Here is a 20,246-nt window from a genome sequence, read left to right as displayed (position 1 = left end):
ATTCATTTTATCTAATCAGTGTGAGGAATAGCAGAGGGGCTAGAACCAACAGTGTGACATAAATCCATTTTTTAATTATTTAAATTCATCAAAGCGTACGTGAGAACACGAGAAGATCTTGAATACATTTTTTAACGTGAACAATTAGAGACCTCACGGTGTTTTTCGGTTTACTTTAGTTCAGACAGACAGACTTCCAGGTGGTCCATCATCTGCCGGTACTGACTGAAAGGACACTGGATCCCACAGACGGGGCACACCAGGGAGCTGCTGTCATTGGGTGACGACGACCCGCAGGGTCTCATTTCTTCATAGATGGGCTCGCCGTCGTCCTCCTTGTAGTCTTCCTCCTGTTGCTTTCTCTGTTCAAAGAGATCAGAAATATCAAATACAAGCCAGAAGCTTTCCGTTCCATCCCTGATTCCATTTTGTCTTTTGTTCGCCGATTAAACTCCGGTTGCGTGCAAGTCGAATCACTTCTCTCCATTGAGATGAATTGAAATGCCATTAATTCGTTCGGGGATGTAATGACTGTACATATTGTCACAAACCTTTTCATAGTATGCCAGTTGGTCGTCGCGTCTTCGCAGCATATTTTGAAGTTTGATCAGCTGTGTCTTCAAATATGAACAGTTCTCCATCTCATCCTCAAGGTCCAGGGAGGAAGTATGGACCTAAAAGCAATACACAAAAGTGGGCAAAGTTGTTGGTTTACTTTCATACTTAGCTTGAAGCAAATAGGAGTGACATTACGCAGCTCCTGGTTTCCAAATACCAAGTAAAGGGATTTTTCAAAATCAGATTAATAAATGTCATGTAAGGTGTCATACCTGTCGCTTCAGGTTAGCGATCTTGTCCTGGCTAGCATTGTGACACTTTACCAAGGACATCTGAATGACAGAAGACTGATACAACAATCAATTTAAGTGACTTGGGCACAAATAGCTCTGGTCGAGGTTCTAGTGTACCCGCTCTTCCAATTTGGCGGTGCGATCCTTCTCCTCATCCAGTTTCCACTGAAGCGCTCTCACCTCATCCATCACCAGCTCTTTCTCCTCGGAAGAGCGCTCGAGTTGCTGCTTGAGCTCACTTGCCTCCAGCTCTTTTTTCTCGTACCTGCGCAATCACACAGGCGCATCTCAGTGAATCTGAATATGCTGGAAAACTAATTTTAATTCAGTAGTTTAATTTGAAAAGTAGGACTGAGGGAGGAGGAAAGGATGTCAGTAAAAAAAAAAGGGAGGGATAAAATAAGATTTTAATCTATTAGTTTTAGTGTGATTGACTAATGTGAATAAAATTCCACTTTTTATTCTAAATTATTAATTAGTTTAATTAATTTAACCTATTTTTAGCATCTGCCAGGTCTTGGAGGGTAACGTCGAGCTGCCGCTTCAGTATCGCCAGGTGGTCTCGACCAATCGCCAGAAGGCTTTCAAAGTGCTGCTTCATCTCGCTTATTCTCTCGTCTGCTGGGAGCAGGGACACAAACACAAACGTCTTAACAAATCTTGTTGTTGTTGTTGTGCCTTTGGTAACACGCCGCCTTGTGTCTTACCCTCTGAATGCTCCTTATTGTGCTGCGTGAACTGGGCCCGGACAGCCTGGTCCAGCTGGCTCTCCAGCCATAGCATTCTGTCCAAGACTGTCCTCACGTAGGCCTCTCGCTGCTGGTTGTAAGCCAGCCACTGCTGGTTGGTGTCCAAGGCCTTGGTTGGAGAAGCACATAATAGAAAGGCAGTGAGGCAGACGAGGAAATAATAAGCCCCCAAAGGAACAAAGAATCACCAACGAGTGTGCATATGTGCACTTGGCTTCAGTGCCACCTTGGGCAATTATATTAAGATGACAAAATGTTTATCATTATTAAGTTTCCTTCACGTGATTTAGAGCAAAATGTTACCTACATCTTTGAGATGCTTTTGGAGCTCTGCAACATCACTGGAGAACTGCTCATTTGAAGCGTTGTCCTAAAACAGCAATTAAAACATTTATTGAAAAAAAATTGATTGAACCATTCCGCATACATTTTTCCCCTTTAACTCATATTGAATAGATTTTAAATGAATCTTTATTTGGTAGTATGCGTAAGCACAATTGATATTCAAACTGTGCATGAAGTTATAGTGTATTTCCAAAATATTAAATATACTTTGTAACATTAAAACGGACAGTTAGAGGGCCATTTTAGCACTTAATGGTTTTCCTACCCCAATCATGTTCCTCTGTAATATCTTTTTGCTGGCTCATGCGAAACTAACGGTTTAAAATCGCGACTGCCATCTAGTGGCGTAAACTAGCAGAACGGACTTTGAAACCATTTTGTAAAACAGGACAGATTCACAAATAAATGGAGCTCGTCAGACAATCAAACATCCAAATTCACATCGACGAGGAATATAGATTTTTCAACTAATTAACCTTAATGTGGATATTTTTGTAATATGGAAGCAATGGCCACCATTACAGGAGGACAGTCTCACAGCTATTAGCTGTTTGTTACCACATGAAAATGAGTCGACATACTTGGCTGGATAGTTAATCAATTCAAACGCAAGAATGCATCAATACACGGAGCCTCTTGAGTGTTTTGTTCGATGTAGGCTAATGATCACATCATGTGCCTTTGCAGGTCAAACTAATTTGACGCAAGTGCTTATCTGAGACAATGTCTGTCACACCGATGAACTCTGCCAATCATTTTTTCCCATTGAATTTATTTGTCAGGTTGATTTCTATTGACTATACCTGTTCAGAAGACACGGGGTCCATTTCTTCCAGAATCCTGCAAAATGAATTTGGATTTTTTCAAAGTAATTGCAGTAGAGTTTTATCAATACACGGAAATTAAAGATGAAAAGTAGTTGTAATTACAATTAGCATAAGCATACCGTTTTAGCATACTTCCCATGTACAACTGACGTTATAACAATAGTTAATGCTTTTTGAATAATTAACAATAGTACATCAAAGAATAAACGGAAAATCGAATGTTAATACGACTTTGCTGCGTCATAAAAAATCGTAGTTAGCATAAACGAAAACTTGTGTTCGTTCAAAAAAAGCACACGTGGTTATATGCTTGCGTTGGTCCCGTAATACAACAAAAAATGAAGTTACCTGTTACAAGATACGATGTATTTAATATTTTGAGGAGCTACGGTCTGTTTTAGAAAGATAATTTTCAATAAAAGTAATGTTCGCTCCCAAAGCTGGATGATTTGGAAGACAAAGACGCCTTCGGGGAACATCGGAAATATTAGCTTAATACGGGGTCTCATTTTCATCCTCGAATTTTAAAACTTCATGCATTCAGCAAGTTCATTCACGAATATGAAAATAAACTATTTAGTGATATTTGTAACTAAAATCATTTATACATGTGAATCTTACGAAATTAGGGGATTAATGTCCACTTTATCACTTCAAATATCAGAAGTATTCATATTTCCTTGGTACAGGAACACAGCACTGTTTCCTCGCCACTGGGAGGCGCGAAAGAATTGTAGTTGCTGTAAAGGCGTAGCAAAATATGTATTTAAAAACTCGAAATGAGAGTATGTTTATTTTTATTTTATTATTTCGTAGTATTTTATCGAAGAGGAGGTGACAGTGCTCATACTGTACGTAAGTAAAAGTAGAAACTTCAGTTAAAAAGTAAATAAATACAGCAAAACTAGAAAGTACTGTACTAATTTTTACAATACAACTGAGGTCGCCCTCCTCCTTTTTCTCCTCCTCCTGTCGCCACTCGTCTCTCCTCACTTTTTCAGTTCTCTTCTGACTCGGCACTAAGGAATACGGTCCCCTTTTTCTGAGAATACATTTTGGACTAACTATCAAATATGTTGCGGGTAATTGTTGAGTCTGCCTGCGGGATCCCCAAAAAGATACTGGGCAACCCTGATCCAATTGTTTCTGTTATATTCAGAGGTGAGATACTATGAACGTCTTTACAAAGTTGAAGGTGGTATTTCAACAACATATTATTTGATCGTACATTTTGAAGTTTAAAGTCAGCAGACCTTTTAGACTCCTTTATTAAATGCCTTTATGACGTTTATGTAGGATTGTGTAATGATTAGTTATTGTAAAATCAGCTTTTAGTTACCATTATTGGAAATTAATGGCGTTTATGCATTTGAGTTCAGAGCGAACATTGTGACCATGATTAGGTAATTTATTAAATCCTATTTGGCCACTGTGGTAATTTGATGAGTAATTTGCAAAATATGGAATGTGTATCGATATTTGCGCGTGGGCTCCCTCTAGTGGTACATAAAAGAATAATTTCCCAAGTACAATTCAATTGTATTTAACGTAAAAGTTCCATATCCTTGCTTTTAATCTTTAATACTTTTTTGATTGTTAATTTTACAGTTACATATTGCTGCAATGTCACTGTTGTTTATACAACAAGGTTACCTTTGTGATTTTAGGTGAAAAGAAGAAAACCAAAGCTGTTGACAATGAGCTAAATCCCGTGTGGAATGAGGTGAGTGCAGTTCATGCCAGCTGTGCGACACTCATCGTGAAAAAAGAACTGTTGACTTGTCATGTAGGAAACCACCAAATTCTACCTTTTTTTTTTCTCTCTCATTGCAGGGACTGGAGTTTGATTTAAAGGGATTAGCCTTGGACACGTCTTCATTCATTGACGTGGTTGTGAAAGACTATGAAACTATCGGCCATCACAAGTACGTGATTGTTAAGTTGTTACGTAAAACTTTTTAAACATTTTAAAGAATGAAATGAAATTAGCAGCGTATCTTTATAGATGTAGGACCTAATACAAAAAATACAAATTAAAACAAGTGTAATCACTTCAGATATTGTGATTGCATTCCATCAAACAGGATTTTCTTTTTTTGTAATCTTTTTAAAACAGTTTCATCCAATCCACTGACTTGCCCTCTGTGCCGTTTGCGCTGTTGTGGGAGTGAACACAATATACTTGATTGTCAGTTGGAACAGCTCATCTCAGTCCTTTTAAATTCAGCACAAGTAAGACGATTCCAATCACCCTCAAGTGATGCCAATTCTAAAAATGAATGCAACCAAAAACATTTAGCCATCACTATAAAAACTAAAATGAAAGTGTTGACACGGGAAACAGACACTTTAACTCCAGTATACAAACGTATGATAGTCCGTATAGGCTTGCTATCATCATGAACGACTGTATTTTTTTTTCCTAATGAGTTTCAACATCAGTGTTAAGTTCAGGCTTGTCGAGTACAAAAAAAAAAAGCATTGTGGCCCTCATCACTTTGCTGGTAAGGAATGTTGCCTTAAAAGGCCACTTCACTGCTCTTTATAAACATCCTCTCACAGGAAGCCACACCATCATCACAATCGGTTTAAAACGTACACTATTTACTTCAGAAAACTGTAATTTGGTGGTTTGTGCAGTGCAGATAGGGGGGGAAGGTATAAAACAATCCAGTGAGCCATCGTAAAAAGATTCAGGAATTTTTGTCTGTCTGTGACAGCCAGGCGCTTGGATATTTTTCCGTGACCACACGCTCTGGATGCATGACGGTGGGTTGAGCAAGAAGAATGCCTGCCGTGACTTGTCGTATTGGCACAGCTGTGATTTGCTGAATGCTGAGCTGTTGCTAGATGTTGATGGTTGAAACTTTTGTGGGTTCCGCATATTCATCTCATATGCAAAACATCACATTTGTTGTCACATCTGCTTTCAAAGAGAAAGTAACTTTATGAGCTGTGTGATGTGTTGAAGTTGTTGAGAGAGAGAGAAAAACACACGGGCATGGAAAATAACGTGCCTGTGGCGCGTTCTAATTATTTCCATCTTTTGTCCGTTCTCATGCCAGTTTCCATCAGCCCAAGAATGGTTATTACATATGATACACAAAATCGTTTCATGAAATGAAACAAACAGTAATTGAAATTGACAATTGCGTAATCGGTTCATAAAACTAAAAACAATCTAGAATTATAGTGAAAATATCCATTGTTTTTTTTTGTCATTGTTGATTTATTTCATTCATTTTGTTGCTCGGGCAATTTCTCCCGAGCTCCGCAAAATTGGAACTTTTCTCCAAATAAAAAAATCCCATTTTGCAATTCGTTATGTTTAAATTACCACACACATAGGTGAAGAAGTGGAATGGGGAAGTGGAAGCAGTCCACCCCCCTATGTGGTTTCGAACAATTAGTCACACAGTTCCTCCAATGCTTGACTTTTGCCAGCACACTTTTTGCACAAAAACAAATGATTAACTGTAAAGATTCATGTTGAATTTCTCACTTGCATTTCAGGTTCATAGGCTCTGCGAAAATCTCACTGAAGGACTTGGCCGGTGGCCACGCGAGATCACTCCCGTCCAAGAATGTGCCCTTGAGCAATGAGAAGCAGCAGCCAATTGGGGTAAATGATATTTTTAAAACCAACAAAAACAAATTTTTCCATGAAGAACAAAATCCACAAAAAGGTGAATCCGGGAATGCCGAACCGGAAATAGGTCAACCGAAGACACTTAAGCTGGAGCTGCTGTCAGTCACAGCTCACGCTCACACGCTGATGTCACACAGCCCCGCCCTTTAAAGACACAAAATTTTACGAACATTCCAAAACACAAGTTTAAATATTCTCCACTCTTTCAACCTCTCGTGAAGAAAAACAAAAGAGGGGCAGTTACCCCATCACATCAGCGTGGACACCAAAGGCTCTTTATAGTGACATCAACCTTTCTACATATTATGGTAAATATAATAATTTTGTCTCTTATTTGTCAGGCAACTATTAATTTGCTCATTGGCTATGAACCACCCGGGGAAGCAGCTGATGGCGACACAACTCACGTGGACAGCGGTAGGAAGAAAACTTTGCTTCCCTTCAGTCTAATGAGATCCAATACAATTTTTAAATGTTTCATTTAAAACTAGGCAGTGAAATATTTGCAATAACAGAATTTGTATTGTTTTGGATCTCATTCATTCCACTGTGGACCTCAGCGGCCTACGAGGAGACTGATGAGGCCGATGCCGACGTGGACGTAGGAGATCATGCGGGAAGCCCGGCGGGTCCGGGCACACCTGTCCAACGCGTGAAGGCGAGCCACAAGCCGCTCCGCATTGGTCGCAAAAAGCACAGAGCCCTGGCTAATAAGCCCCAGGATTTCCAGGTATCGTCTTGGAGCGTAAATTAAAATATTTTTTGGGAACTCCGACTCATTGTAACTTAAAAAAAAAAAAATCGGCTTAAATGATTCTTTTTCCAGATTCGTATTCGGGTCATCGAGGGCCGACAACTGCCCGGCAACAATGTTAAGCCGGTGGTGAAGGTGAACGTATGCGGCCAGACGCATCGGACGCGAATAAGAAGTGGCAATAACCCCTTCTTCGATGAGGTATTGACGTTATTGACAGCATTTATTTGACTGTATTCATCGTCCATTTTTTTTTTTTTCTGCTTCTCCTTTAGATATTTTTCTACAATGTCAACATGCTCCCTTCAGAGCTGTTGGATGAGAGCATCAGTCTAAGGGTGTGTACATTTTTTACAGCACGTTTGACAAATGACAGACTAACATGAATGAAATTGCTTTTTCATAGGTTTATGATTCCTTCTCCCTTAGAGCTGACAGTCTAATGGGCGAGTTTAAGGTATTGCAATTTGAATTTTTTTCCTGGTGGCTTTTGCATATTCTTTTAAATGTATTTATTTGTTTTATTTATTAGATTTTTACTTTTTATATTATTTTATGTATTTATTTATTTTGAACAAACAGCAAAAAAAAGTGTTAAAAACTTATTTCACCTTTACAAATCAATGTGCCTTTTAAATGTATGCAGTCTTCAAAATTATTTTTATTAAAAGTGGCATTAAATCTTTTTCTTCCCCAGCTGGATGTTGGCTTCATCTACGATGAACCAGGTGAGTCCCTGCTCCTAAAATGTTTTTTTTTTTTTGTCTTCCTGTCTATACAATGTGTAAATAGAACACTCTGTTCAGGTCATGCCATTCTGAGGAAATGGTTGCTGCTGAGTGACCCCGATGATTCCAGCTCAGGCGCCAAAGGTTACTTGAAAGTCAGCATTATCGTGGTGGTGACTGGGGAAGAGCCACCGGTGCGTGTATATCCCCCAAATTAAATAAATTTAAGTTTAATTTATGTCAATTCATTATTTTGTGTCATTAGAGGTTGTCAACTTTAGCATTCTAAATGACTGCACTGAAATTATTCCTGCCATGCAGACTGAGAAGAGAGAGCTGAGCGAGGATCAGGATGACGTCGAAAGTAATCTTCTGGTGCCGGCAGGCATCACGATGCGATGGGCCACGCTCAGCCTCAAAGTGTTCCGTGCAGAGGACATGCCGCAAAGTATGTAAACTACCAAGTATGTACTTTACAGTGTCTTGAATTAAATCTGTTTCAGAACTTTTTTTTTTCCCCCTTAGTGGATGATGCATTTGTTCAGACGGTAAAGCAAGTCTTTGGCGGGGATGGAGACAGGAAGAACTTGGTGGATCCGTATTTGGAGGTCAGCTTTGCTGGAAAAAAGGTAAGACAAAAGTTTTGTTTCCCCTCGCTTTGGCAAGGAAATAATTTGGATTTTGGTCATTTTAGCTGTGCACCAGAATCATTGAGAAAAATGCAAATCCTGAATGGAATCAAGTCATCCACCTCCAAGTCAAGGTACGGAATGTAGCGTCATGTCGTGGACCATCTTTAATCACCTCCATTGTCCTCCGTAGTTCCCGTCCATGTGTGAACGCATCAAGTTGACCATGTTTGACTGGTAAGAAGTGAGAATATTTCCCACGCTGTAACACGGCAGCTGTTGGTTGACGTGCCAACGTGCTCTCCGCAGGGATCGAGTCAGCAAGGACGACGCCATCGGGACAACGTACTTGAACCTCAGCAAGATCTCCTCCGCTGGCAGAGAGCTTGAAGGTAAGATTATTTGTCTCTTTTTCTTTAAAAAGAAATAAAAAACAAATACATTAAAAGATAAAAGTAGTACAATATAAAAAATAGGAAAAAAGCACAATCATAGAAAATAATATCAAATTAAATTAAAATGAAGATTATAATAGATTATTAACTGCATATTTATAGGTCAATTTAAATATTTTATATGAAATTAACAAAACACTATACATTATTATTAAAATTATAAATACGAAAATAAAAATAAAATATGGAAGTTTAATTTATTTTAATTACATTTACAGAAGAAAATGCTAGAAAATTAAATCTATTACTACGCCAACTAATCATAATTGTATTTAAATTTTATTAGAGTTATTTAATGTCTTGTTTCATTCCCAAACAGACACAGAAGGTGACCTTTGCAACAGCATGTCTGAATGTACGTAAGAAATTGTGGGAGCGGTTCAAAAAGATTTTGACTCTTCATCTCGAAAACCTCTTTGTGTGTGTATGCGTGTGTTGCCGAATCACCCAAAAGGCTGTGTGTTAGAATTAGATGTTTATCTTTATCCACGTCTTCCCTGTCTGACTTCTCCATGGGAATCGGTCTGTTAGTTTTGATTTCATCTTGTTCAAACACACCCGCCTGAAGACGTGGCTAACTTGGTGGTGGTCATAACATATTGTGCAACAGACATAACAGTAAAAAAAAATAATAATAATAATAATTCAAAATTTATTAGACTTGTTAAATGTCTTGTTTCATTTCCAAACAGACACACAAGGTGAACGTTGCAACAGCCCGTCTGAATGTACGTAAGAAAGGACCGATTTTAAGACCTCGGCTTTTCGATGTTTCTTCGTGTGTACGTATTTGTTTTTTGTGCGTGTGTGCCCATTGCAGCAATCACTGCAACAAGCGAGTCTGGTTTCCTGCCAACATTTGGACCTTGTTATGTCAACTTCTATGGCAGCCCAAGGGAGTTTACGGGTCTCCCTGACCCGTACGAGGAACTTAACCTTGGCAAGGTAATACAACATAGCAATCTCTCTGCGTGGGATGTTTTGATGAGTTTTAATTTGAAAGTCTGCATGGAATTTGATTGTACTCGCAGGGTGAAGGTGTCGCCTACAGGGGGAGGCTCCTTGTCGAGCTGTCCACTCTGCTGGACGGAAAGGTGGATAAGAACATAGACGATATTTCCAGTGATGACGTCCTGGTGGCACAGGTTTGATGATTTAATCAGATAACGTACGCAGAATTTAATTTCGTGTACGCCTTGAGATCTTTTCATTTTCTGTGTCGCTATCTTGTGCAGAAATACCAGCGTAGGAGGAAGTTCTCCCTCTGCGCCGTGTTCCACAGTGCCTGTATGCTTCAAGAGCCGGGCGAGCCCATCCAGTTCGAGGTCAGCATGGGAAACTACGGCAACAAGCTAGACTCCACCTGCAAGCCTCTGGCATCCACCACCCAGTACGGCTTTGCTGTTTTTGACGGTAGGAACGTCAGAGTTATGTCAAAAATAGAAATAAACACGTGAGATCATGTGGTTGCACAAGTGTGCACACCCTCTTATAGCTAGGGATGCAACAATGTTTAAAATCAACTAATCACATTCAGTCCCGTGCTACAAAGAGTCAGCAGTCACCGGTTTTAAGTGCTTCTGATTAACCCAAAATAATTTTGTCTGCCCTCAGGTAACCACTATTACTACTTACCCTGGGCGGACACAAAACCCGTGGTAACGCTGACTTCCTCCTGGGAAGATATCGGCCACCGTTTGGACGCCGTCAACATTCTTCTCTCTATTGCGGAAAGACTCGTAAGATTAAGGCACAATAGCGACTTGTAACAATACGTCAAGGCAAACGTCGCTCGCTCATCATCACTCCTTTTGTCATTTCTACGTAGGAGCACAACCTGTCTTCTTTGAAAAGGGCCATCCAGTCCAAGGTGGCTGAGGACCAACTGGTTGAAATTTGGCTAAAACTCATCAGTCATTTGCTTGAGGACTTGAACAGGTTTGTTTTAGGAGTATCTAGTCCGCAGTTTTGGAAGGCTTTAAAAACTTTGTGTGCAGTTTCCAACTTCCAGAGGTGGAAAGCCAGCCCCATGTGACTACGCTGGATCTCCAGATAAAAAACATGCGTGACGCGGCGCTGGAGAGCCTCCAACAGGCGGCTAATTGCATGAGAGAGGAGGCCACGGATGTCAAGGCAACTGTCAGTGACATCGAAGACTGGCTGGACAGAATCAAACAGCTGGCAGATGAGGTCAGCAATGTGGACAGAACATAGAAAAATTTTAAACACATTTACAGATTTTGAAATACACTTTTTACAAGTTTTAGGAGGGGGGGGGGTCCATTTTGGCGGCCATTTTGTCATTGTTTAAAATGTTTCTGATCATCTTACACCAGCCTCAGAATAGCATGCCCGACGTGATCATCTGGATGTTGAGAGGAGAGAAGCGCGTCGCTTTTGCCCGTGTCCCGGCTCACCGCATTCTCTACTCCAACTTCAGCGAACAAGCTTGTGGCAAACACTGCGGACGCATGCAGACCATCTTCATGCAGGTGCCAAGTCACCATTGCGCTGCGGCGTGTTCCGAAGCTTCATTTTCTCCCCTTTTGGATGTTTTTTAGTACCCGATGGATAAAAAAAAAGGCGTCAAAATTCCCGTTCAGCTGCGGGTCAACATGTGGCTCGGTCTCTCTGCGTTGGAGAAGAAGTTCAACAGCTTCTCTGAGGGAAACTTCAGTGTATATGCAGAAATGGTAGGTATGGCTTCTGTTTGGCATTGATAACCTATCCTAGACTTGCTGATTTATCCGTATTTCTTCTCCATAGTATGAAAACCAGGCCCAGTTGTTTGGGAAATGGGGAACCAACGGTCTGGTGGGTCGCCACAAGTCCTCAGACGTGACTGGAAAAGTGAAACTGAAAAAGGAGCGCTTCCTGCCACCACGTGGATGGGAGTGGGATGACGACTGGTTCGTTGATCCTGAGCGTGGGTACGTTTTACAATTTTTTTTAAAGAATTCATCGTACTATACTGCTCCCTCTTATATTGTTATTGTTTTTAAACTGCCACCAAATAAGGCTTCAGTTTTATTTGTCACTTAAATTAATTGTGAATCAAACACCTAGCGTAATGCTAACATATAATGCCAAACGCCATAGATGAGCTAACATACGTTAGCATTGGTGTTACATTAATTATAAACTTTCAAACAACAATTTCAAAACACACAGAGCAGCAACACATTTAAATACACCATACAGCAACACTCATCGGAATACGCGGACTATTTTTCTGCTTTTTTTTTTTTGGTCCCAATTGAACCATTCACCCTGCAGGTCTTAGGCCACATACCAAACCACTCGGCCCACCCAGATTCTGTTATGCTACATGACTTGATATGAGCACCTTTCAACTCTTTCCTCTGTTAATTATCATAAATCATAATTCACCACTCGTTCCAGCCACCGTAACCAACGGCTAACACAATCACAGGAAATGTAGAAAAAAATGTCAAGCTTCCAGCAATGTAAAAAGTTTATCATGGCACACCGTCTGAGTCACAAAGCCTCCTTTCAACATGTGTGCCTCTGCCGCTTTTTACAGCCTGTTGACAGAAGCCGACGCGGGCCACACAGAGTTCACCGACGAGGTTTTTCAAAACGAAACACGTTTCCCCGGTGGAGAGTGGAAACCTGCTGGGGAGCCTTACACTGATGTGGTACACAATACACACACACACATATATACTGTATATGTACACACATTCAACTTGTGTCAACACTATGCGAATAATGCAGGTGAACAATACCTGTCTCTCTTTTTTCCACTTTGGTCTGCACTATTATATTGTCGCTCCCACCACCAAACCCACAGAGTCTTTTTCACGAGTCTGCAGTAGACGTTAGTTGTTTGCCAATGTTTTAAAACCACTTAGCTCTGTCTTTGACTTGCCTTTCTTATCAGCTTTGACGCTCTAGGCTGCTGTTTTTAAAGGTCAGATTAACTCATGGTATGACACGCAAGGCTAAAAATAAGGGATTCAAGCATAAAGTGACCCTCGGGGAAAAATGTAGAGTTCACGTGCCTCCTTATAACTGGAAATCTTCTACTGATTCACTGCCATTGACGGTTATCGACGTTAAATGTCGATTTTAACTGGGCTGGCACTGAACGAGTGTAAGTTCATATTGTGCATAATGTTTATTAGGCAGTTGAGGTCATTTGTCTGTGTGCTACAGAATGGCGAAAAGGCTCAGAGCCCCTCAGAGATCGAGTGTCCAGTCGGATGGACTTGGGAAGACGACTGGAGTTTTGACAGCAACAGAGCTGTCGACGAGAAAGGTATCGTCGATCGTATGGGCGGGGATCCACTGTTTAAAAAATATGTTAATGAGTTTTTTTTTTCTGTTCCCTAGGCTGGGAATACGGAGTTACCATTCCACCTGATGACAAACCCAAAACCTGGGTGGCAGCAGAAAAAATGTACCACATCCATCGTAGGAAGAGACTCGTTAGACCCAGAAGGAAGATATCGGATAAAACCATCGCTGATGTAAGCTGCAGTTGATTATCGATAGAGTGGGAAAAAAAAGGTGCCTAAATGCTCATTCTTGACTTTCTCTTCAGCCGAGGCGAGAGATAGGCGAAGGCTGGGAGTATTCTTCCCTCATCGGCTGGAAGTTTCATCGCAAAGAGCGCTCGTCCGACACGTTCCGTCGCCGACGCTGGCGAAGGAAGATGGTCCCGTCGGACCGCATCGGGGCATCCGCCATCTTCAGGCTGGAAGGCGCACTGGTGAGTCAAGTCATCAAAAGTACTTTGATTTTGAAATCAGTTTTGTTTTACATCAGGTACAGTAAGAGAACTAAAATCACTGCATCGTACTAATCACTTGTGCCTGTAGTTTTTATAGCATGCATATATTGTACTGCCACCTGGTGGCCAGAACTAGCTGCACAAAGAATGCACACAAACTGTATAATTTTTTACATTTTATTTAATTATGGTAATACCGTATGTGTTATTGCAGTAAGCATTAAATTTCCTTTCAGTTCACTGGGGAAAGATTTTCAAATTTTCCCTTTACATATTACTAATCCCCTTTAATAGCGCTCGCTGAATAATCACAGTTTTTGATACAGCTCGAGTGTTAGATCTTAATTTCACATGTGGTCGTTGCCACGACAACGTGAGTGACTTTGAGTCATTTTCTTTGTGTTGGTGATTCATTTGCACGCGGTTCTATGTTGCCAGGGGGTTGACGTGGACGACGAGAAGCCCAGTAAAACGGATGCTTCCAAACTATTTGGTGCCAACACTCCCACCATTTCCTGCCACTTTAGCCGTGAGTAGTCAGAGTCCGATAAAGCACATGACTGATTACAAGCCTTTGTGCTATTTATATATCACTTCCTGACCAGTTCCATTGTAAGATCATGCCCTAATTGTTGACCAGTGAATCATTTGCAAAATCTCCTCTCAGGGTCTTACATTTACCAGCTGCGAGTCTATGTGTACCAGGCGAGGAATCTTTGTGCCATGGACAAGGACAGCTTCTCAGGTGATAAGTCCATAACGCAAATAAATCATTGGTCAAGTCGAGTAGGATGTGCAAGAACAACAAATCACGATTGGAATGCTGTATGTAAAAAAATATATACAAAATACTTCTTCTAATTCTAAACATTCTTCCTCAATACTCCCGTTTGATTGATTGCTCTTGAGCCCCCCCTAGTGGTCACATGGACCTAAGCAAGTCCTCATTTGGCACACAACTGACTTTCCTGTGCAGATCCGTACGCCCACGTGTCATTCCTCCATCTGAGCAAGACCACAGAAGTCATCAGTGCCACGTTGAACCCCACCTGGGATCAGAGTCTCATCTTTGACGATGTTGAAATCTACGGAGACCCACAAACCATCGCCCGCAACCCGCCAGACGTTGTCCTGGAGCTTTACGACAGCGACAAAGTGGTGCGTTTTGAGAAACAAAGTCATGGACCATGATGAGACTAAGAGTTTTATGTTCTCCAGGGTAAAGATGAGCCCATGGGGTGCTGTATGGTCCCCCCTGTGGTCAAACTCAACCTCAGTGTCGCTTCTGGCAATAAACTGCAATGGTACCCCGTTACCAAGAAAGGCCGCAGCGCTGGAGAAGCACTGCTGGCGGCTGAGCTTCTACTGAAGGACAAGGTGAACGCTGGACAATGATGAATTACTTGACTGGTGTGACATGCTGAGCATAATTTGGATCTACTGATTCGTTTTTTTTTAATTTATGAAAGATTAAAAGTGCTATTGACTTGCAGGCGAACGAAGGAGATCTTCCTATGGCTCCTCCTCGACGAGGGGACAAGCTCTACATGGTTCCTCAAGGAGTCAGACCTGTTGTGCAACTCACTGCCATTGAGGTCATATCGTTCACTCCTACAACTTACATTGATAATTAAAATGAGCAATGAATTTAAGTTTTTCTTTTACCGGCAGGTCTTGACTTGGGGCTTGAGGAACATGAAAAGCTACCAGCTGGCCACGGTCGCTTCTCCCAACTTGATTGTGGAATGCGGCGGCGAGATCGTTCAAACGGCCATCATCAAGAATTTCAAGAAGAACCCCAACTTCCCTGGATCCGTCCTGCTACTCAAAGTGGTACGAACACCTGAAAATATACTGAAGAAAAAAAAAACACATGGTTAGCTTAACGCTTCATATAACATTGTTTTCCAGCTTCTCCCCAAAGAAGAGATGTACACTCCCCCTATCATCCTGAAGGTCATCGACCACAGACCCTTCGGGAGGAAGCCGGTGGTGGGTCAGTGCACCATCGACTGCTTGGAGGACTTCCGCTGCGACCCCTATCGAGTCAACAATCAAGTCTGCATGTCGGCCAGAGGTAGGCAAAGTCACGCGTATGCAAACGGCACCAACTTTTCACATTCCTGTTTGAAATTTCAGTGGCAATGATAGCGGCCGCTCAAGATGACGTTGTTATCGACATCGAGGAGAGGCCGACTGTCAAAGCTGAGGTGAATTGTAATGCACTCGCACTCTTTTGTAAAATTATAATTAACCTTTTCATTCATTCTTAAATTACAGCTTCAAACTGAGCAGGTGAGTCTCTTTCTGTCCTTTTTTAAAACTAAAGTCCCACTTGGCAATTTCAAACAAAGCATAATAGCACAATGTTCATTTTTAAGGTACACTGTAAAAAAAAAAAAACACGACGTGTATTCTTTTGGGCTAAACAGTCATTTTAAGTTGAAACTAATTTCAATCATTCTTTAATTGTGCAGGAAGAGGAAGCGGTCGACTGGTGGAGTAAATTTTACGCCTCTATTGGACAGCAGGAGAAGTGCGGGCCTTACCTGAAGAAGGGATACGACACGTTACAAGTGAGGACACCATCGCTTTCAGACATTATGTCAATAAAGTTGTCCTCATATAAATCCTTTCACTATCTGAATACTTGAATTGTATTTTTTTTCTTGTGCCGACAGGTCTATGATTCTGAGCTGGAGCAAGTGGAAGAGTTTCAGGGACTCACTGATTTTTGCAACACTTTTAAACTCTCGCGAGGAAAGGCAGACGGAGAGGACGACGATCCTTCAGTTGTGGGAGAGTTCAAGGTGAGGACTCCTTAATCGACAAATAATTAGTTACCACCCTAGTTCTTTTTGAGGCTGTGATTTTTCACTCACGTTTGTTGACGCTCAGGGCTCGTTCAAGATCTACCCGCTACCCGACGACCCGAGCGTTCAGGCTCCCCCCCGACAATTCCGAGAGCTTCCCGAAAGCGGGCCTCAGGAGTGTCTGGTCAGAATATACGTGGTGCGCTGTATTGACCTGCAGCCCAAGGACACAAACGGCATGGTATGTTGATGACGACATGACGGAGTTGAACACACAGCTGACATCCGTCTCCTTTAGTGCGATCCGTACGTGAAGATTTCCCTCGGGAGGAAAACTGTGGATGACAGAGATAACTACCAACCAAACACTCTCAATCCAGAAATCGGGAGGTGTGTCAACGCCAACTTTTTTGCTTTTTACACCGCGCTGTATGAACATTCCTTACATTTCGTTTAGGATGTTCGAGCTGTCCTGCTTTTTGCCACAAGACAAGGATCTGAAGATCGCAGTCTACGACTACGACTTACTGAGCCGGGATGAAAAAGTAGGCGAGACCGTCATCGATTTGGAGAATCGACTGCTGTCCCGTTTCAGGTCCTGCTGTGGGATACCGCAGACCTATTGCGTGTGAGTATCTTCGGGGAGGGGCTACAAATATAAACATGCATATCTTAAATGGTGTTCTCCTTTCCTTGCAGCTCTGGGATGAATCAGTGGAGAGACCAGCTGAAACCTTCTCAGATCCTCCAGAATGTGGCCAAGATTAGGGGCCTTCCTCCTCCACACTTTGAGGGAGATGGAAGCACTCTGTCTTTTTCGGGGAACCAATACAGGCTGGAGGATTTTGGTATATTCCCAGTATGATTTATTGATAGCAAAGTAGCTTCCTTTTTAATGCTTGTCCCCCCTTTTGCAGAGGAAACCATTCCCACTCACCCCCACCATGGCCCGCCTAGAGAGAGACTGCCTCTGCATGTCCTCCGACAGCAGGGTTTGGTACCCGAGCATGTGGAGACCAGGACCCTGTGCAGCTCCCATCAACCAAACTTGTCCCAGGTGAGGAAACATTGCAAAATATTTACACAGTAGTTCTGATTAAAATATCTTTTCCTCATGACTGCAGGGGCGGATTCAAATGTGGGTGGACGTCTTTCCCAAACGCCTCGGTCTGCCGGGATCTCCGTTTGACATCACTCCACGGAAAGCCAAGAAGTAGGAGACAAAGGGGGAGGGGGGTAGTGTTGAGTGAGTTATTAAATAGTGAATATTTTGTTCAAACAGGTACTTTTTGCGTGCCATTGTTTGGAACACAACTGAAGTGACTCTGGATGAAACAAGCATCACGGGAGAAAACATGAGCGATATCTATGTGAAAGGGTATTGTGTTTTTTTTTTTTTGGGGGGGGGGTTTGCAGTTTTTACTCATTTTGTCCACTGTGTCCTAGTTGGATGCCAGGAATGGAGGACGACAAACAGAAGACAGACGTTCATTACAGATCACTGGACGGCGACGGCAATTTCAACTGGAGGTTCATCTTTGCTTTCGACTACCTGCCCGCCGAGCAGCTGTGCGTGGTTTCCAGAAAAGTGAGTGAAAGAGCGACCACCTTGAATGAAATGAATGTGCAAGTATTGAACTTCCTGTTTTTTCCTAGGAGCACTTTTGGAATCTGGACAAGACCGAGTTCAGGATACCTCCCAAGTTGATCGTACAGATATGGGACAATGACAAATTCTCCTTGGATGACTACTTGGGTACGATAAGATTTGTACCCAGGAAGTCTATGTCAGAAAATTTACTGTAATGTTTGTTTGTCCCACAGGATCAATTGAACTGGACTTACTCAATCTAATCTCCCCTGCAAAGACCCCGCAAAAGTGCAGCTTGAAAATGTTGCCCGGGATGATCGGCTCCAACTCATCCAAGAAGTCCGTCTTCAACTCACTCTTCTCCCAAAAGTCGGTTCGGGGCTGGTGGCCGTGCGCCATTGAGCAGAACGGGAAGAAAGTCCTTGCCGTATGTTTGAACCCACATTTGTAATTGCCTACTTCGTTATGTCTTATTTAAGGAGATGCGTCCATCCATCAATTTTCTAGAGCAGTTGTCCTCAATTAAGTTATATATTCATGGTGATGCGAGATGCCATGCAAAGCACTGCTTTTGTATTACACAAGCGGTTTGGCGCCATCTTGTGGCTTAAAGAGAAGAAAAAGAGTGGTCACATTTTTCAGTGAATAACAGATAGGTTCCATAAAAGTAGTGAACGAGTGGATTGATACTGAATTTGTATTCAAGCGTGTACATTTTCAATGTTATGTTGAATTAATCTGTTTTATAGGGGAAAGTAGAAATGACACTGGAAATCGTGGAGGAGAAGGAGATGGAAGAGAGACCGGCAGGGAAAGGCAGAGAAGAGCCCAACATGAACCCAAGACTAGAGCCACCCAAGTGACAATCTTTTCGATTATGAGTTAATTTTACATTTTTGTGACTATGCTAACCATTGTCTCCTCATCCCTATCCACCAGCCGTCCCGACACGTCGTTCTTCTGGTTTACAAACCCTTGCAAGACCATGAAGTTTATCATATGGCGAAGATTCAGATGGCTTTTCATCATCGGGATCCTACTGGTGTTGGTCTTACTCTTCTTCGGGATTCTTTTGTTTTCTCTACCTGTAAGTTCACTAATTTCTTGTATTTATTCCAAAATATTAAGCATGTTCTGAGGTCATAATTTGATACTGACAATTATGCAAATATGTATAATAAGATTAACAATTTTTACATTTATCTCCACAGAACTATGTTTCCATGAAAATTGTGAAGCCCTTCTCCAAGTGACCACAAAACAATCCTGTCAACCATTTTGATGCAGAATCAGTTGATTTTCCTTAATTAATTTTTATTTTTTTATTTTCATGATTTTCCTTGATAAACGCTCATAGCTGTTTGCATCGTTTGCACATTAATTGCTGCCCATTTCAAAGTGTGTGTGTGTGTGCGTTTTTAAAAATAAATTGTATATGTAGATCTTGTAAATTGTGTTGTAAATGTATTTTATACTATTTATAAGCGTGACGCCCCCAGAGCGTGGCTGGGGACCCCCATCAATGAGCTTAACAGGATGCCCCAGTGTGCTCCTCCACTGTCTCACCTGAAAGCCGTTCCCAACCACACTGTCACAGTAAGGGTGAGTGCACCATGTGACGAAACAGCTCTCCAACGACTGTCCTTGAGAATACATCTTGTTTGTTCGTCAACGTTACAGACAGATCTCCTCAGGGAGGGAGAGGTGCCTGTCCCGTACCCCGGCAAGTTCAAAGACGCGTGGGATGACGTGTCAGTCAAGATGCCTTGCTCCGAGAAGAATCTCTTCCCACTGGAGACGGAGGTCCAAGATGCGCACGGACTTCAACCCAAACGTAAAGCTTAAGTTGGAGTCACTAAATTGATAACAACAAGAACAAATGTGTGTCGTAGGATGGAGGTGGGGTCCAGAGTCGGTGGGAGTTAATCCACTCGGCCTTGCAAGGAGGGTTTAAGAGTTCTCTGGATGTGAGGGTAAGGGAGACGCATTTGTGGAGCACGTGCATTGCAATCAATTTGAAATCATTCTAATAACCCTTCCACCCTTGTTATTTAAAGTGTTGCAACATCCACAAGGTGGCAGTGTTTGCAAAAATATCA

General features: G+C 41.9%; 3 protein-coding genes across 13 annotated transcripts in view; 2 read left to right on the top strand and 1 right to left on the bottom strand.

Moving 5' to 3' along the window:
- Positions 1–54: 54 nt before the first annotated feature.
- On the bottom strand, positions 55–3,904 carry LOC125978827 (centrosomal protein of 55 kDa-like). Of its 7 annotated transcripts, none has more exons than XM_049736593.1 (9): positions 3,766–3,904; positions 2,749–2,785; positions 1,908–1,970; positions 1,559–1,709; positions 1,346–1,472; positions 969–1,116; positions 831–905; positions 552–674; positions 55–362 (listed from the first exon to the last, which is right to left on the bottom strand). In XM_049736593.1, the coding sequence occupies exons 2-9, from the start codon at positions 2,770–2,772 to the stop codon at positions 171–173; spliced, it is 903 nt and encodes a 300-aa protein (XP_049592550.1). In that variant the 5' UTR covers positions 2,773–2,785; positions 3,766–3,904; the 3' UTR covers positions 55–170. The 7 variants fall into 7 exon arrangements, with proteins under 7 accessions (XP_049592550.1, XP_049592551.1, XP_049592552.1 ...); XM_049736594.1 differs by having other exon boundaries at positions 3,703–3,837; XM_049736595.2 differs by lacking the exon at positions 3,766–3,904 and adding an exon at positions 3,394–3,497.
- On the top strand, positions 3,787–19,598 carry LOC125978819 (myoferlin). 4 transcript variants are annotated; one of them, XM_049736571.1, is made up of 55 exons: positions 3,787–3,933; positions 4,440–4,495; positions 4,606–4,697; positions 6,286–6,394; positions 6,763–6,838; positions 6,982–7,151; positions 7,248–7,376; positions 7,451–7,513; positions 7,582–7,632; positions 7,873–7,903; positions 7,982–8,097; positions 8,225–8,351; positions 8,429–8,532; positions 8,598–8,666; positions 8,726–8,769; positions 8,842–8,924; positions 9,307–9,342; positions 9,680–9,715; positions 9,808–9,932; positions 10,019–10,132; positions 10,223–10,400; positions 10,602–10,726; positions 10,816–10,925; positions 10,985–11,177; positions 11,324–11,479; positions 11,549–11,680; positions 11,754–11,917; positions 12,532–12,646; positions 13,167–13,269; positions 13,344–13,480; positions 13,555–13,722; positions 14,182–14,272; positions 14,411–14,488; positions 14,720–14,901; positions 14,962–15,120; positions 15,237–15,338; positions 15,415–15,576; positions 15,655–15,820; positions 15,883–15,953; positions 16,024–16,038; positions 16,221–16,319; positions 16,425–16,553; positions 16,642–16,797; positions 16,855–16,946; positions 17,014–17,184; positions 17,256–17,404; positions 17,474–17,613; positions 17,681–17,769; positions 17,839–17,934; positions 18,003–18,144; positions 18,213–18,312; positions 18,381–18,574; positions 18,897–19,006; positions 19,087–19,234; positions 19,359–19,598. In XM_049736571.1, exons 1-55 carry the CDS (start codon positions 3,846–3,848, stop codon positions 19,398–19,400), a joined length of 6,183 nt encoding a protein of 2,060 aa, XP_049592528.1. In that variant the 5' UTR covers positions 3,787–3,845; the 3' UTR covers positions 19,401–19,598. The 4 variants fall into 4 exon arrangements, with proteins under 4 accessions (XP_049592528.1, XP_049592530.1, XP_049592529.1 ...); XM_049736573.1 differs by lacking the exon at positions 9,307–9,342; XM_049736572.1 differs by lacking the exon at positions 16,024–16,038.
- LOC125978820 (myoferlin) overlaps positions 19,599–20,246 on the top strand; it is a 21,867-nt gene continuing 21,219 nt past the window's right edge. For both annotated transcript variants that reach the window (XM_049736577.1, XM_049736575.1), the window contains exons 1-2: positions 19,599–19,749; positions 19,828–20,120. The gene's annotated coding sequence lies outside the window, so the exon portion shown is untranslated. The remainder of the gene's footprint in view (positions 19,750–19,827; positions 20,121–20,246) is intronic.

This window comes from Syngnathus scovelli, chromosome 12, assembly GCF_024217435.2.
Source record: "Syngnathus scovelli strain Florida chromosome 12, RoL_Ssco_1.2, whole genome shotgun sequence".
In the NCBI taxonomy this organism is placed as follows: Eukaryota; Metazoa; Chordata; class Actinopteri; order Syngnathiformes; family Syngnathidae; genus Syngnathus; species Syngnathus scovelli.
This window is presented reverse-complemented; position numbering and strand designations above follow the sequence as displayed.

What these genes read in the sequence shown, in the direction of transcription:
- LOC125978827 (XM_049736589.1), bottom strand. Translation starts at nt 3,251, where the DNA reads ATGTTCCCCGAAGGCGTCTTTGTCTTCCAAATCATCCAGCTTTGGGAG. An exon ending in CTGGCAGATGCTAAAAATAG is followed by an intron (nt 1,117 to 1,345) that starts GTTAAATTAATT and finishes GTGATTGCGCAG; the next exon opens with GTACGAGAAAAAAGAGCTGG. An exon ending in CCGCCAAATTGGAAGAGCGG is followed by an intron (nt 906 to 968) that starts GTACACTAGAAC and finishes TTGTTGTATCAG; the next exon opens with TCTTCTGTCATTCAGATGTC.
- LOC125978819 (XM_049736571.1), top strand. Translation starts at nt 3,846, where the DNA reads ATGTTGCGGGTAATTGTTGAGTCTGCCTGCGGGATCCCCAAAAAGATA. An exon ending in TCATCCACCTCCAAGTCAAG is followed by an intron (nt 8,667 to 8,725) that starts GTACGGAATGTA and finishes TGTCCTCCGTAG; the next exon opens with TTCCCGTCCATGTGTGAACG. An exon ending in TTGCAACAGCCCGTCTGAAT is followed by an intron (nt 9,716 to 9,807) that starts GTACGTAAGAAA and finishes TGCCCATTGCAG; the next exon opens with CAATCACTGCAACAAGCGAG.